This window comes from Odocoileus virginianus, chromosome 22 (assembly GCF_023699985.2).
Source record: "Odocoileus virginianus isolate 20LAN1187 ecotype Illinois chromosome 22, Ovbor_1.2, whole genome shotgun sequence".
Lineage (NCBI taxonomy): Eukaryota > Metazoa > Chordata > Mammalia > Artiodactyla > Cervidae > Odocoileus > Odocoileus virginianus.
Window position 1 is genome coordinate 23,580,455 of NC_069695.1, and position 15,430 is coordinate 23,595,884.

Below are 15,430 nucleotides of genomic sequence, written 5' to 3' on the forward strand. Positions count from 1 at the left end.
ACCATAAATGAATAAAATAATTTTATTTGAAAGCCTTACATCATTCACACAGTTTTTCATAAAACTGTTTATTAACATCATATACTACTATAGCTCTTTCAAGCAGAATTAACAGTTACAAATTATTTGATTTAAACCATAATTTGAATAAATAAGTTGAAATTAGTTGACATGTGATTGATAATGATAAATGAAAATGCTGGCTGTCCTGTAGTAATCAATGCATAGCTACAGCTGGTTGAAGGGGACCAAATCCATTGAAGAGGCGATTTGGTTCCATTTTACCAGCTCTAGCAAAGCATTGCCGTGCTGCTAGCTGGGGACCTAAAACAGTTAAATTTTTTTTATTTTGAATTTTAAATTATGATTATGATCCTTCCTCAAATGTTAAGAGAATCTCACATCAGTATTTCAGCCATGAATTGTAAAACTTTATTTTCTGAAGGCACTTCTCCTGCTGTTTCCCACTCTAGTCGTGCAGAAGTCTTTACCCTTTAGCACGTTGTTAGTGCATTAAGGAGTTATTAATGTACACCTTTATTTTTTTTTAACACCTCTGCTGAATTCTTAAATATAGACAGTGACCTGTTTCAAAACCAGCACCATTTAAAAAGAGCATATAGACCTTGATGTGTATCAGAATAATGTTTTCTATTTATCTTTGAGCAGTAAACCAAATAAGCAGGTGAAATAGGTTAGGGAGGAATACTGCTAGTCAGTCACACTTTTCTACCGCCACTTCTTTTTTTAGCATAATGCTTAAAGACTAACAGCAGGTTGCTGACAGGGAGGGAAGGATGAATGGCCTTAAGAAAAGTACCTCTGGTACCCTTTGGTTTATAAATAGATCACATGTGTATTCAGTGTATTGCTTAGACTTGTGTTGAAGGAACTGCCTCGAATGATAGCTTATTTTTCTTTTTGCTTATGTAGTGTTACTAACCATAGGTTAATAATTGAACTCTTTTAAAAGTCTAGTTCCTTGACTGATTTCTCTGTCATTTTGGGTACAGATTGCTTGGTTACTTCTCATTATCTGCTTAATAATACATTGTGGTTAGCAATAATCATGAATTTGAGTATGAAAATTACCGCTAAAACTCAGTACAGAAAGTTTTTGTTATAAGGGAATTTCAGTATTGAGAAGGGATGTCTTCTGAAAATACCTTTTTAAAATAAAACTTGAACAGTTATAGTTTGCCTGTAAGGTAAGTGCTCTCACTGAAATATAAACAGTAAAGAAATAGTTATGTGTTTTGAACCAAACTGGGAGAAGGTCAACACTAATTCAGGCAATATTCAAACACTTCTAGTATTAAGTATATCCCACATCTGTTGGCTGAAGGGTATCATGCTGCTGGTGAAATTAATGTAACTACAATTATTTCCATCATTTATTCTAATAGAAAAGAAACAGGTGTTAAATTGCCTGGACTTAAGTGCTGAAGATAGCAATAAAACTGACTTCTATTTTTACTAGTTATATGGGAGCTGTTTAGCAGATCCAGTTGCTCAAGTGTGCTTTGGATGGCAGTTCAGTTTCGTATACTGGCCATATCGGGGCAAGAGAGGCCAGGGGGAAAAAAAATAGTGCAGCATTTGATAATGTCAGCATCTGTTATCCCTGTCAGAGAGACAGTTGAAATGTTTGAGTTACACCAGTGTCAGCAGATGCCCAGAGTTTAATATGTACTCAGTTAAAAATGAACAGCTGATCTAAGTGATAGATGTGACATTTTAGAGTGATTGAAAATACTCTTAGATATGTTAAGTTTAACTTGTAAGTATTAGAATCAGTGTATAATTATACTTTTTCAAATGAATAATAGATACTTTCATTTTCTAAGGTTTGGAAGCTCTTAATATTGTAGCAACAAGATTCTTAGTTGCTGGAATGTTTTAAAATAATTATTAGAAACTTTTATACCCATAGAATGGTAAATATAATTGCTTATTATAAAGCATAGATACAGTAATACCCTTTGAGTAGTTTCATAGAGGAACCTCTACTTTTGAGGTGTATATTGTCAGTTTTTGATGTTTAGGGCGTGTATAGTTAAACTTAATGAATGGAATATGAAGCTTTGCCATCCTTTTTGTGGCTAGGAAGAAGGTCTATTCTTGAGTGAGTTAAGCTTTAAACTGATTTTGTTTTCTTTGAAAATGTAAAATTTTAAAATTAATGAACTTTTTGTAATTTCCAATAAATATTCTATAACTTCTATGCTTATATGTAAGTCATTCTCTCCTTTTTAATCTGCTGATTAAATGAAAATCACCTTTTGACAATTATCTAGTTGTCTTATTAAACAGAAAATTAACAATTCATGAATAACCTTATGACCATTTCTGTTCAACTGTGACAAAAAATTTAGACATATGATGACATATGTCTGAATACTCTAATCAAAAGAAATTATTAGAATATATGAATATTAATATTTCTTTTCTAAATCTATTATAGTAGCTTAAAATAGGTACTAATAAATTGTGGCTAAGTGCTTTATCATTTATAATATTTATCTATATAAGTATATATTGTACAAAATACATTTCACATAAAATGTAAAATGTATTTTAATATCTCTAGCATACTATAAACAGTAGGCTATCATGTTTATAAAAAATTGAAGTGTATTTGTCTAGTACCAATAAAAATGGTTATTCTTTCTGTGTAAATTGGTTTCATGATTGTAGTGTTTCATTTTATGTGCCCTCTTTGGAGAAAGCAAATTCAAGGATAGTATAGATAATGAGTTAGTTTATTTTAATATTTGGCGGTCTGTGACCAATGTGCCCTATTGACTTATACCTATTTCCCAGAATTTTATCATTTTTCTTGAATAAATCATATGTCTTGATTTAAACTAAGTACTTAACATAGCATTGAAAGTGGAAACTGGATTAGGGAGAAGGACAGGGACCACTTTTTTTTCTTTGAGAGTACAATTTTACTTGAAAGATTTTTCTTTAAAAATTATAGCTATGTCTGTAGCTTTCAGAAAGAAAACTTAAAACACCGAAACTTGCTTCAGGAATTCTTCTAATATTGTTAAATTATAATTAAACTATATTGTTAATTATAATTATTCTTCATATCAAGATACGAAGAATAGCTGTTGAAATGCAAATGAAGTCAGCTTTTGTTAAATGTCAGCCCTACTAATATGATACATTTAAATTAAAATTAAATTGGGTCATTTGTGTCATTTCTTTGTACTGGTATCTCTGTTTTCTCTTTTGTATTCAAATTTTAATCATGTGAGTACTTAATTTAAAAATATAAAATGTAGTATGCTTTAAACTTAAAAGATTTAAAAGGAATTCCATGTTAATTTTAAATCTACTTCAGTAGAACTTTTTTCCTCATGAAATATAAATCAGCAACAGTTAGTTTCCATCTGAAAGTAGTAGGTACATTTTCTGGTGTTAGTATTGCCAAAGGTCATCTCTTTGATAGGTTAATTCAACATATGAAGGTCATTCACATAGCTGCAGTCTAGTTTCCTCATGGTGGTTTATTGCCTACCAAAAATACATACTTCTTTACATTCCATAGCATTGTATGTTCATATGGGTACATAAAGAAGTATGTACTCTGAGTAGGTATTACTAAGTTGTTAGCTATAAAAACATTACATGTTTTATTTTCCCATTTTTTAGTAAAACTTTCAGCTTGCTGATGGAGAGCAGTGGTAGATCATTTGCAGAGAATATCAGAGACTAAACTTCATAACAGATTTACCTGAGGCATGGCATTAGTGCTGTTTATGGTTCCTTGTTCTTGGTAGACATACACTTCTAAACATTGACCAGTTATCTGTTGAACTTTGTCCTGGTTTGGTTCTTTTTGGGAGATATCCATTGAATCAGTGGGGATTTACAGAGTGTCTTTCAAAAATTGGTAAGATCAGCCTAGTATTTCTTCATAGTCTTCAGAGCAAATTTCTTCTTATTTTTTAGTTTGCTTCTAGAACCTACAAGTAGACAATAATTAATTTGGTGCATGTTCTTTTTACCAGCTAGATATCTTATTAAAGACTTAATAATTAACCAATTAGTACTACTTCTGATGTTGACTCTAAAGTTGAAAAAACAAGGAGAAAAACTGGATCTTTTTAGAGTATGAATGAACTGAATTTTTTTTTTTAATGATTTTTTTTTTTGTTAGTTTTGTTTTAAAGGTCACAGATAAGAACTCATGATCATTTGAAAACCTCTGTGTTGTTCCTTTCTTATTAATTACTTACCTGATTTTCTCAGTATGGTGGTCCTGTCTGGGTTAAATATAAATTTAGATAGAGGAATTAATATCTAATTTTGGTGAGTTGAGTTGTTCTGATACTTTGATTTTTTTTTTTAATAGGAAGGATAAGTACCAGAACAGTCAAGTTTTCCAAAGTCACACTTAAAGAACTGAAAGGTATTAGTTAGTGAGCAGTTGGGTTTTAGCTTCGTCCTTTAGCATGAAAACAAATTATAGTTGGTGAGTTGCCTTTTATTATTGTGGCATTAAGAAATTAATTTATAAGAAGACCATAAGAAAATTTCAGATCTGAGAAAGGAGGGGTAATAAAAGACACGGAAAGTAGAATTCCTGAAGCCTGTTGTAAGAAGTGACTGTAGCTCATAGAGAGCAGAGGACCATGTAGCAGGAGATGGTCCAGTACTAAAGCAGTTTCAGCAATGCAGCATTTGAATTTCACCATCCATATTCTGGTTTAATTTTGTGCCCAGCTATCAGAGGAAGCACTAAAAATCATTTTGTGATCTCCCAAGTTTCTTGGTTGACTAAACCTTGAAAGAGTTAATAGCTTTTAAAAGATAGTAGGCTCTGAAGGCAGGTGGCCATTTCCTAGGGATACAGAATCACCACTTAATCTGAAACAGTAAAGATTGACTCTTTAATAATGTAAAAGACAGGAATGGACTTGTACAGGTTTGACATTGAGTCATCTGTCATGATATTTGAACAGCATTCCTTTTTACGCTGCATAAGGTCTCTGCTTGAACTGTGAAAAAACGGCTATGCCCAGGTAGAATTTAACAATAAAAGCAGGTATTGAGTCGATAGTAGGTAAGCATGCAGAAAACCATAAAACTCCATTAAAGTACAGTCCTGTGGTGCTGTGTTTGTTACCTGTAAGCTTAGTGTCATGAGCAGGGAGAGAGAATTACCCAGAGAGTCACGCCAGTAGCAGCCATCTCATCTAGATCGGCTCTTCACTCTATTTGCTGAATCAGCGCTTCTTTTCATGAGCCGGGGGAAGTAAAGGGGAAGTATCAGTGAACACAGGACCCCACCTTTTAATATAAATTTGGAAAACAAGTGAACAAACAAAGTATATCAGCCATCTTTTCCCTCTGCCTTCCCTTATGCTTAAGGGGAAAAAAAACCCCAAACTTTAATAAAATTGAGTCAGCGTTGGCCATTTGATTTGGAATGTCCTATTACTGGTATTGCATGAATATGAGTACCTTGTCTCTGGTGTATAGAAAGTGAAGCAACCGGGAAAGGTTGCTTCAACGGCCAAGAAAATGCACCTCACTAATTGCTCAGATGGAATGCTTCAGAAATGGGGAAAAAGTTGCAGAGGAGGTTATTTTTACAATCTAAAAAAGATACACGCACACACACACACAAACCCAGCAAAAACCAAAACACACCTCACTCCCCCCCACCAAATAACTGTAAACATTCACCCTGTTTCCTTTGCCCACCAGAGGACATTGGGGTCTTCTGACTTCTCAGGAAATATTCTGCATCTTTCTTGCTGTGGAATTTTTGTTTGTTTGTTTTTAGTTGCCAGGATTAGATGGTAGATCTGTATTGAAGCTACCTTGTCATATCCAGAGGTCAAGTCTGCAAGCAAGGTCAGGACTTCCACATGGTCACTACAGAGGTTAACTTATATTCTTCCCTCAGTGGCCACAGGCTGAACTGTTACAGCTTTATAGGCAGCTAAGCATTTGAAACATGCACTCCCAGGCAAACAGGCTCTCTTGTGCCTCTCTCTTCCCTGACCATATTTAGTCAACCATAGCAAAAAATAGTCTCTCAGCTGTCGATTGTCGATCCAAAAGCTGAGGAAGCCTCTATCTTGCTTTCTGCCTATTGATTATTCATCCTGCGGTCCAAACACTGCCTTGCCATTTGTCCTGCATTTTTTTTTTTTTTCAAAGCACTGCCAAATAAAGCGGTCTCTCATGTTTCCACTTACACATCCCAGATTTATACTGAGCTTGCGCTGAGGCTAGGAAAGCCTGATGCGGCTGCCACTATACTTAGAAGCACTGCAGCGAAAAAAGGAAAGAAAAATTATTACCCTGGCTAGTAGCAAGATGGTCTTTGGACAGATATGGGACAAGTAAAGTCCCTCTGCTGCCAAAATATATTTCATAACCTGTTTTTTTTTTTTTAAAATCAGTAAACAAAAAAAAAAGCAGGATAATGATATTTTACATAGCTCAAGGCCTGAAGGGATTTTGTAGTGTTACCTTTAGGGCTTATCGTTGCTAGACATTTTTTTTTTAAATTTAATGAATAATAATTGAATGGAAAAATACCTAGAAAGGGTAAGTAGAACCCCAATGTATTGAAGGTGAAGAGATCACTCAAGAGGAAAGGAGGAATGTGTAAATGAAATCTTGGAAATGCTACTTAAAACCTTTAAGCTTTTAATTCAGTGTCAGTTTTAATAAATTTTTTAGTAGTGCTTAGGTGAGAAACAGGGTCTGGAATGCTTCTTAGTAATTGTGTTACTTTTCTATTGAAACTATAGTTATATAACTATTATAATGCATTAATTAAATTCTACTTTATTTTCAAGTGTGAAGTGGTTTTTTTCTCCTTTCTACATTGCTGTTCTGCTTTACTTTTCTGAAATAGCATTTAGGCATGATCATTTCACACTTTATTACAGATCCAACATAGTCATTAACCTTTCTGTAACTTGTTGCTGTTCAGTCACAAAGTCCAACTTTTGTCACCCAGTGGATTGTAGCCTGTCAGGCTTCTCTGTCCATGGGATTTCCCGGGCAAGTATACTGGAGTAGGTTACTATTTCCTTCTCCAGGGGATCTTCCTAACCCAGGGATCGAACCCGTGTCTCCTGTATTGCAGATGAATTCTTTACTGCTGAGCCACCAGGGAAGCCCTTCTGTAACTTTGTCACATAACGCATGTTGTAGGGGGAAAATACCTTTGTTCTAAACTTTACTAGCATATCACCATAAATTTTAATATTGAGATTTATTTTTTTAACCAAGGAGAAAAAAAATTTAACATCAAATTCTGCAAACAAATGGCAGTACAATTTAAGATCTAACAAACATAAGAATGCCTAGGAGAAACCAACTGTACCTTGTTCTTAATTCATATATAGTCTCTTAAGTATTGATTCAGTTCAGTTCAGTTGTTAAGTCATGTGCGACTCTTTGCGACCCCATGGACTGCAGCACACCAGGCTTCCCTGTCTATAACCAACTCCCAGAATTTATTCAAACCACTGAGTTGGTGGTGCCATCCAGCCATCTCATCCTCTGTCGTCCCCTTCTCCTCCTGCCCCCAATCCCTCCCAGCATCAGGGTCTTTTCCAATGATTCAGTTCTTCTCATCAGGTGGCCAAAGTATTGGAGTTTCAGCTTGAGCATCAGCCCTTCCAATGAATATTCAGGACTGATTTCCTTTAGGGTGGACTGGTTGGATCTCCTTTCAGTCCAAGGGACTCTCAAGAGTCTTCTCCAACACCACAGTTCAAAAGCATCAATTCTTCAGCGGTCAGCTTTCTTTATAGTCCAACTCTCACATCCATTGATTCAGTTAAGAACCAAAAAAAAACAGTTTTCAGTTTTCTGAGCTCATTCTCCTACAAGGGAAGTTCATCCTTGACATTTTTTGTCTTTAGCATTTTTTATAACATAGCAGTTTAATTATTTTGAATGGCTGTTTTAAAACAGTGACATAAAGCATGCTTCTATAGATATTTGGGCAGTTTTATAGAGCCAGCTTTCCTAGATACTGAAGTAATTTTAGACAATTGTGAGAAGATGATGCATCTCAGAGTACAAGATAGCTTAATTTTGAAATTTCTAAACTACCTCATATTTCCTGACCATTTTGTAGCAGTGAAAGTCCTCCTTTCCCACCTCTCAAGCAAACACTTTCATAGTGTATGAAAGGACAGGCACTTTTCTAAGGCCTTTAAAATCCCCTAGTAGTCCTACGAAATAGCACTTGTGATTCTTTACACATTTTATAGATGAGGAAACTGAGGCATAGAAGGTAAGTACCCTTCTCAAGTCAGCAGCCCTTTTTGCTGGTACCATAATGTGAGCCCAGGTGGTGTGGCTTCAGACTTAGATCTTTACCCCTGTGTCTGCCACTGCTGTGGTTTAGAATAATGCAAGCAGTTAGGGCCTGGACTCCAGGGGACTGGAACCTATACCAGAAATGTAGCATGTTGAGCATTCTTGGCCCCCGTATGCTGAGAAAAATGACCGTTCGTTTGATTGTTTCTTCCTTTGTTCCATTCAACTAAATTTTGAGCACCTCGTACTAGGTGCACAGAGAGGGTATAAAGATGAGTAAAATGGCTTCCCTGGCTTACAGTGTAGAAGAGATCATTTTGATTGTCCTATTTTAAGAATGATTGAGTCCTCACCTGTACAATGCTCCTGCAGCCTGTATTGTCATTGCATATCTGTCATTTTGAGCTGATTTCTACTGCATTACCAAATTACTGGTTAATGAATTTAAGCTAAATTAATGAACCTTTTAATTACAGTATCTGTCAGAAAAAAAGTTTGTGGGGAACAAAATTAAGCACACCAAAAAAATTAAAATTTAACATTTGAGTCATGTCTGTTTATCCCTATAAAGAGATGAAAGAAAATAAAAACTGTCCATATTCATTTGCTAAAATGATTATTACAGATAGCATGCTTGACTCCATCCATTTAGATCAGGGTGGGTGTGTATTGAATAAAGATGTGTTCAAACTGTTAGATATTAACCTGCTCTTAGCATGGCCTACAGAACTTCTGCTTGAGATTTATCAACTTTCTTAGCAGGTTCCTTTATGGATTCTGTACTAACATGTTTAAATTATATTTGAGGGATTGTTCAATAGAAAGCATTTATTGAACCCCTAATATGTGCTGTTATTTCAATGTCTTTTTTACATTCAGTAATACTAATGTGTAAGGCCTTCTCAGTTTAGCTACCGTGGTTTGTTTGGAAAAATGTTGCCCATCTCTGAAGAGAGACTGCAGAGCATGGCAGGTCCTAAAAATGGAGCCGTTGCCATTTGACTGTTGCATACCAGTGCAGACAGCTGCTTGTCCCCTCCGCTTCTTAGAACTCATTTGTTCATCATTCAGCAAACGTTTGAGTACTACCATGTGCCAAGGATTATGCTCGGCACCACTATTAGTTGTTCCGGAACTTAATGCTGCTTTGGCACTATTCACAAATGCCTGCTTAACTGGTAGTAAGATCTTATCCTTAAACCATCCATGTCCTTAACCTTTTGGAAAACAACCAGATTGAGAAATAAAGAAGAGTGTTTGAACGTTGAGGGAAGGATCTTCAAACCTCATACAGTGCTCCACCAGTGAGAGTCTGTTGGCTTAGTAAAATTATCGATTTATTGAACTGGTAACACCCTTATCCCAGCAACTCTTAAGGGCCTCAGTGCTTGCAGCATAACAACAGTATCCTCTTAATTAGCTAAGGTGCTGTGGGGAACAGCTGACCTTTGTTGGTTATGTTGTGGGGTCCTCACATTGTCTGCCCCATAGGAGGAAAGGAGACAGACCATTCAGAACTGCTCTGTACATGAGGGGGAGGGGACCAGAGACTGTTCTTTTTTTCCTCTCAGCTCATACTGCAGGCTGGGCCCAAAGATTGACTTTTCTTGAGGTGTTGTGTTGTTTTTGTTTGCTTTTTGTGAAGGCAGTAGATCAAGAACTAATAGCTTTCTAATTAAGATGAGAAGCTTATAGGTCACTCTTAAAATTAAGCTACCCCAAATTTCCAGTATAGAAGAATTCCAGATCATTTATGTGAATACTCCATCTTTAAGGAAGTGGAATATAACTTTCCACCTGTTAAGAGTAGGCCACCTGTAGTGACTTCCTTCCAAAGAGTGTAGATTATTATTCTGTAGTAGAGAAAGGGAGAAAAAGAGCAACTCTACAGTGGAGAAAGTGGACAGGTGCTGCCTCAACCAGATGGTCATGGTTAACATTGACAGATAAGTCATGTTGATAGTGTGCACCCTTGATGTGATGAAATGACACTGTCTTTGAGACCTCCTCCTCAAAACTCGTAATCCCAGTTGTAATCATCAGAAAACATCAGACAAATTACAAACAAGGAACATTCTATAAAATTAACTGATTAGTACTCCTCAACATCATCAAAAACAAGGAAAGTGTAAGAAACTGTCACAGTGAAAGGAAGCCTGAGGAGCCGTGACAACTGAGTGTAATGTGGTATTCGGGAGCAGAAAGAGTGCATTAAATAAAACTAAGGAAATTGGAGTGAAGTATGGTCTTGTGTTAAAAACTGTCAGTACTGGTTCCTTAATGGTCATAAATGTATCATCCTAGTGTACAGTATTAACGGTAGGGGTGAGGAACTCTGTACTGTCTTCACAATTTTCTATAAATCTAAAATCTAAAAGTTTATTTAAAAATGGCAAAACCAAAAACGAATCTGACCACTCCTAGCTAGCTGTTGACTTTTGCATTAATTTTGATTTGGGGCTATCTGCAGTATTTCTCCAGAACTTACAGCATTTAATCAGGAGTTGATTTTGTTATAATTCAGTTATCATAAGGTAAGTTTAGTCTTATATTCTTTTAAAAGTTTATTAAAACAAAAAGTATATTTCAGAATAAATTTTATCAAGACCAATCTTAGAAAGATTTAGTTATGTGAAAGGGAGCCTTTTTTTATTTGAATACTGATGACTTTGAATTTGTGAAAATTGTGAAGTGGATAGATTTGTATGAAAGGGGTATAAGGGCTAGATTTGGAAGGTGGCTGTTATAGATGTTCAGAGGAAAGGTAATGAAAGTCTATATAAAAGATATTAGGGCCCCTAGGAAATAATAGTATAGTTTTAAAAGGGAAAGTCAGCAGAACAAATTGATTGCAGGAGTGAGAAGGGAGGAGAGGGTCTAGAATGATTCCCATATTTCTGACTTGGGTGGCTGGCTAAATGATAATAAGAATAACCAAAATCAAGAATACAGGAGGAATTCTTGGGAAGGGGAAAAGGGAAATTTGTATTGTGTACTTCATAGATCTATAAACTTAGAACTGTAATAACACTTATATTGAAGAGCTTTAGATTATACTAAAACATTTTACCTACATTATCTCATTTTAGTTCTTACAGAACTCCTTTCATATAGGCCCATAGAGATGACTAACACTAACATTAATAAGAATGTCAAATTATTTTTCATATGACGATGTACTGAAAACTGACAGCATTCTCCTGATTCTTTCAGAGGGTAAATTTGAGTGCTGAGGTTCTTGTCACAGAACTTTTTCTACAGATAAAGCTGGTGATACACTAATAGATTATTTTTCTCATTCTTTTTCCAGACTTCATAGAGAATAATTCTTCACTCTCTTTTTGACCAATAGTTATTTTCCAAAAAAAGAAAAAGACATGATTTTAATCTTTTTACTTATAATTCTGTTCTGGTGATTTTTCTATCTATGTATTACCCTGATTTGTCTTCTGGATCGCCTCTTCTACAAATCTCTTTTTCTGTAATTATCCATTTGTTTTATTTACTTAATTATTATCTGGTGTATTCACCTTATTTGCCAATATAACACTGTTTCTATGGGAAATCAAAAATTACTGTGATTCATCTCTAATACCATGGGGCTCAACCACAATAAGAACCTAAAAAAGTGCCCCCCTATACCTTTACCTTATTATTTTTAATGGTTACATTTTGTCTTTAATAAAACTTTTTCACATGATTTAATAATTGTATCTTCAAAACACTCCAAAAGAGTCTTGAAACTATAGATTCTGTTTCTCACAAGGTCAGCTGTGTAAGGTAGTAGATAATGTATGACTTTAGTTTCATGATTAAGCCAAATCCAAACACTTGGTAGTATATTGTTGTACCATATACTTTTCCCCGTTAAGAATTTGAGTCAAAATTTACATAATTTCTAAAATTTATTTTAATCCACTGAATGGGGAAGTTTAAAGTCCTTACAATTACTGAAAATGAACTAAAGCAAGAATCTTCAGCTTTGTATGAGGTCTGTGAATGGAACTTGGATTCCCTCAAAATTATATGTAAAGATTTTTATGTGCATTTTTTGGGGAGGGAATAGTTCCTGGCCTTCCACAGATTTCCAGAGAAGTCTGTCTTTCATGGACAGTGATTTTAACTTCACAACCACTGAAGGCTGTCTTTTAAGTTTTGATTCTCAATATGCCTTGGGTCATTAACCTGTTTGAAAATCTGATAAAAGCTGTAAGCTTCCAGATATGAGTACAATTTTAGAGATTCGTGGATCCTCCAAAGCGTGTTCTCAGATGTCCTGGACTCCTCCGTGGGATTCATGGACCACTGCCGTCAAGGAAACATGTTCCGCATCACGTTAGACTTTCCCGGTGGCTCAGGTGGTGAAGCATCTGCCTACAATGCGGAAGACCCAGGTTCAGTCCCTGGGTTGGGAAGATCTGCTGGAGAAGGAAATGGCAACCCACTCCAGTATTCTTGCCTGGAAAATCCCATAGACGGAGGAGCCTAGTAGGCTACAGTCCATGGGGTCGCAAAGAGTCAGACATGACTGAGCGACTTCACTTTCACTTTAGTTTCATTATTTTAAGAGATTTAACAGTTTCTTTTACACACATTCTTATTCTGCATCTTCAGACTGTTTCTCCATATGTTTAAAATATTTCTGTTTCAGATTTTTCTCTCCTGTGTATCACCTTAGGAAAAACTATCCCAATATGTATCTTACTGTTAACTTCTTGCCGTTTTACACTCTACTGACACAATTTTAAAATCTTTTCTGCATTTACTGTCTTTTAGGTGTGGGCGAACATTCAATATCTAATACATATATCAATGTTGTCTGTGCCAAGTCCAGTACTGTTTATAGAAGCCGTTCATTATCTCAGGAGTCAGTGTTAAAAACAAAACAAAACAAAACAAAAAAACAGTTTGTGGACAGATATTAAGGGAAATTTTCCCCAAATTAAAAAAAAAAATTATTTTTAGATTTCCCCCTAATTATGAGTTTTCCACACAAAACCTTTGTTAGGAGAAGTTACTGATGAATGGTAAGAAAAGTTGCTTCTTGTTTTACTTTCCCTTTTGAGGGTAGGCTAGCCTTTTCTTTACAAAGCAGGGTTTCTCAGTAATTAGTTCCCCTGATCTTTTATGGTTTAATCTTTGGTGCTCTTTAGGATATCTTACTTTCTTTTTCTTTTTTTCTTTGGAGATATTTGGTTATCATATTTAAATTTTAAATATTTGAGTGCCATTTTGTGTGTTTTGATATCAACTAGATTTAGCACTACTAAATGACATTTATCAGATTTTTAACTCTGCAGAATTCATGATAATCTGCCAACCACATAAAATTTGTTTTAATTATCACTGTTTTCCCTGATTAGCTCTTGTTACTTGGTTGTTCTTCATTAACATTTTCATTAATATATACTACTCTAATTGAACCTAAGAGATTCCACAAATTCAAACTATGTCCTTATTAGGGTATATTTCACCTTTGTTTTTTTTCCCTCTCAGAATGTTCCCCATTGTAGCACTCCCATTCTATTTTGATTCTACTCTCCAAACAGTGATATTTGTTTACCTCTTAAAATGTCAAAGGACTGCATTTGAGATTTAGAAATTTTGAATTTCTGTTTGTCTCTTAAGGGCATAATTTTCTTTAAAGAGGGATATTTTCATTTGCTCTTTAGAGTTTCTTTTGAATATTTTTTCTAAAGAAAATAATAAAATATTTAACTAAATATTAAATAAACATAAATTTGCCTTTCAGCGCAATGCGTGTTTTACTGTCTAAATTACCGAGACCATGGATTGTGGATGAGAAGAAAGATGATGGTTATACTGCCTTGCATCTGGCAGCCCTTAATAATCATGTAGAAGTGGCTGAACTGTTGGTGCATCAGGTAGGAAAAGCAGTTCAGTAATTGTTAACAATTTTGGGTCATTGCTAATCATTGATTTATCATTATTTCATCAACTACTTATGGATGAGATGGTTGGATGGACATGAGGTTGAGCAAGCTCCAGGATTTGGTGATGGACAGGGAAGCCTGGTATGCTGCAGCCCATGGGGTCGCAAAGAGTCAGACATGACTGAGCGACTGAACTGAACTGAACTACTTACTAGTAGGTTACAGTAAAATCCCATGATGATGCAAATTCAGCTGTGGTATGAATTTAGTCTTCTGCCTAACAGTGGTGCTTCAGTGGAGGGAAGTAGTAGTGGGGGTGTGGGTGTGGATCCTTCACGCCTCCAGTATTCTCTCTGCACAGTCTTCCCGAGTTGGTCCAGCAAAATGGCATCAACTTAAAGGGATTTTCCAGAATCACTGCCACTGTTGTGGAAGTGTTGCTCAGCTATATCATTAAGAACCAGTATGCTGATGTCTAAACCAGTGTGGTGAGTTGCTACCAGGTGACACCAGGCTGCAGTTAGGACCTTGGGACTCAGTTCTCAACAACTGCTGGACCCCTTGAACCTGTGACTGGGTAGCAGGGTAGGCTCACCTTAGTTATTTCATTTATCTTAGGAATAAGATACCTCTACATTTTTATGAGCTTGGATTTTGAGGGAAACCTATTGATTGCAATTTTGATGTTTTGGTATATTCAGCAAAATTTTTAAATGCTTCAGCCAAGCATATGCCATAGGGAAGCACTAAAGTTTCCAAAGAATTATCTGTGACTCCTGACTTAAGGGAACTTACAGTCTAGTTAAGAAGATGAAATGGCAGGGAAATTTAGTAGATAGTACATTATGTGTAATTAGGTCTTAGATCATAAGATGGATAGTCTGTACAAAGACATTTAAAGAAAGAAAGTTCAAAAGCTAAACTGCCTTTCCCCTGCCATTGTAAGCCTTTATTATTAAAGTTAATTCTCTTAGAAGTGTTGTTAACTATGATAAATTCCTTTTCATCCAAAATCCAAAGTACTGACCTAAGCCAGTACCACACTGTCTTGGTTTTGCTTAGTCACTCTTGTATCCGACTCTTTGCGACCCCACGAACTGCAGCCCGCCAGTCTCCTCTTGTCCATGGGAATTTTCCAGGCAAGAATACTGGAGTGAGTTACCATGCCCTCCTCCAGGGGATCTTCCCAACCCAGGGATCGAACCCAGGTCTCCTGCATTGCAGGT

The 15,430-nt window shown here is 35.7% G+C and overlaps 1 protein-coding gene and 1 long non-coding RNA gene across 5 annotated transcripts in view; one reads left to right on the top strand and one right to left on the bottom strand.

Moving 5' to 3' along the window:
- The window catches only part of MIB1 (MIB E3 ubiquitin protein ligase 1), a 98,080-nt gene that overhangs the window by 58,643 nt on the left and 24,007 nt on the right, over nucleotides 1-15,430 (top strand). The window contains exon 13 of the mRNA XM_020881743.2: nucleotides 14,063-14,195. Coding sequence (XP_020737402.1) covers nucleotides 14,063-14,195 — 133 coding nt within the window. The remainder of the gene's footprint in view (nucleotides 1-14,062; nucleotides 14,196-15,430) is intronic.
- On the bottom strand, nucleotides 7-6,134 carry LOC110130026 (uncharacterized). 4 transcript variants are annotated; one of them, XR_002311701.2, is made up of 2 exons: nucleotides 5,841-6,134; nucleotides 7-5,304 (listed from the first exon to the last, which is right to left on the bottom strand). It is a non-coding gene; the product is annotated as an uncharacterized lncRNA (long non-coding RNA). The 4 variants fall into 4 exon arrangements; XR_002311700.2 differs by having other exon boundaries at nucleotides 5,722-6,134; XR_002311702.2 differs by having other exon boundaries at nucleotides 7-5,249; nucleotides 5,704-6,134.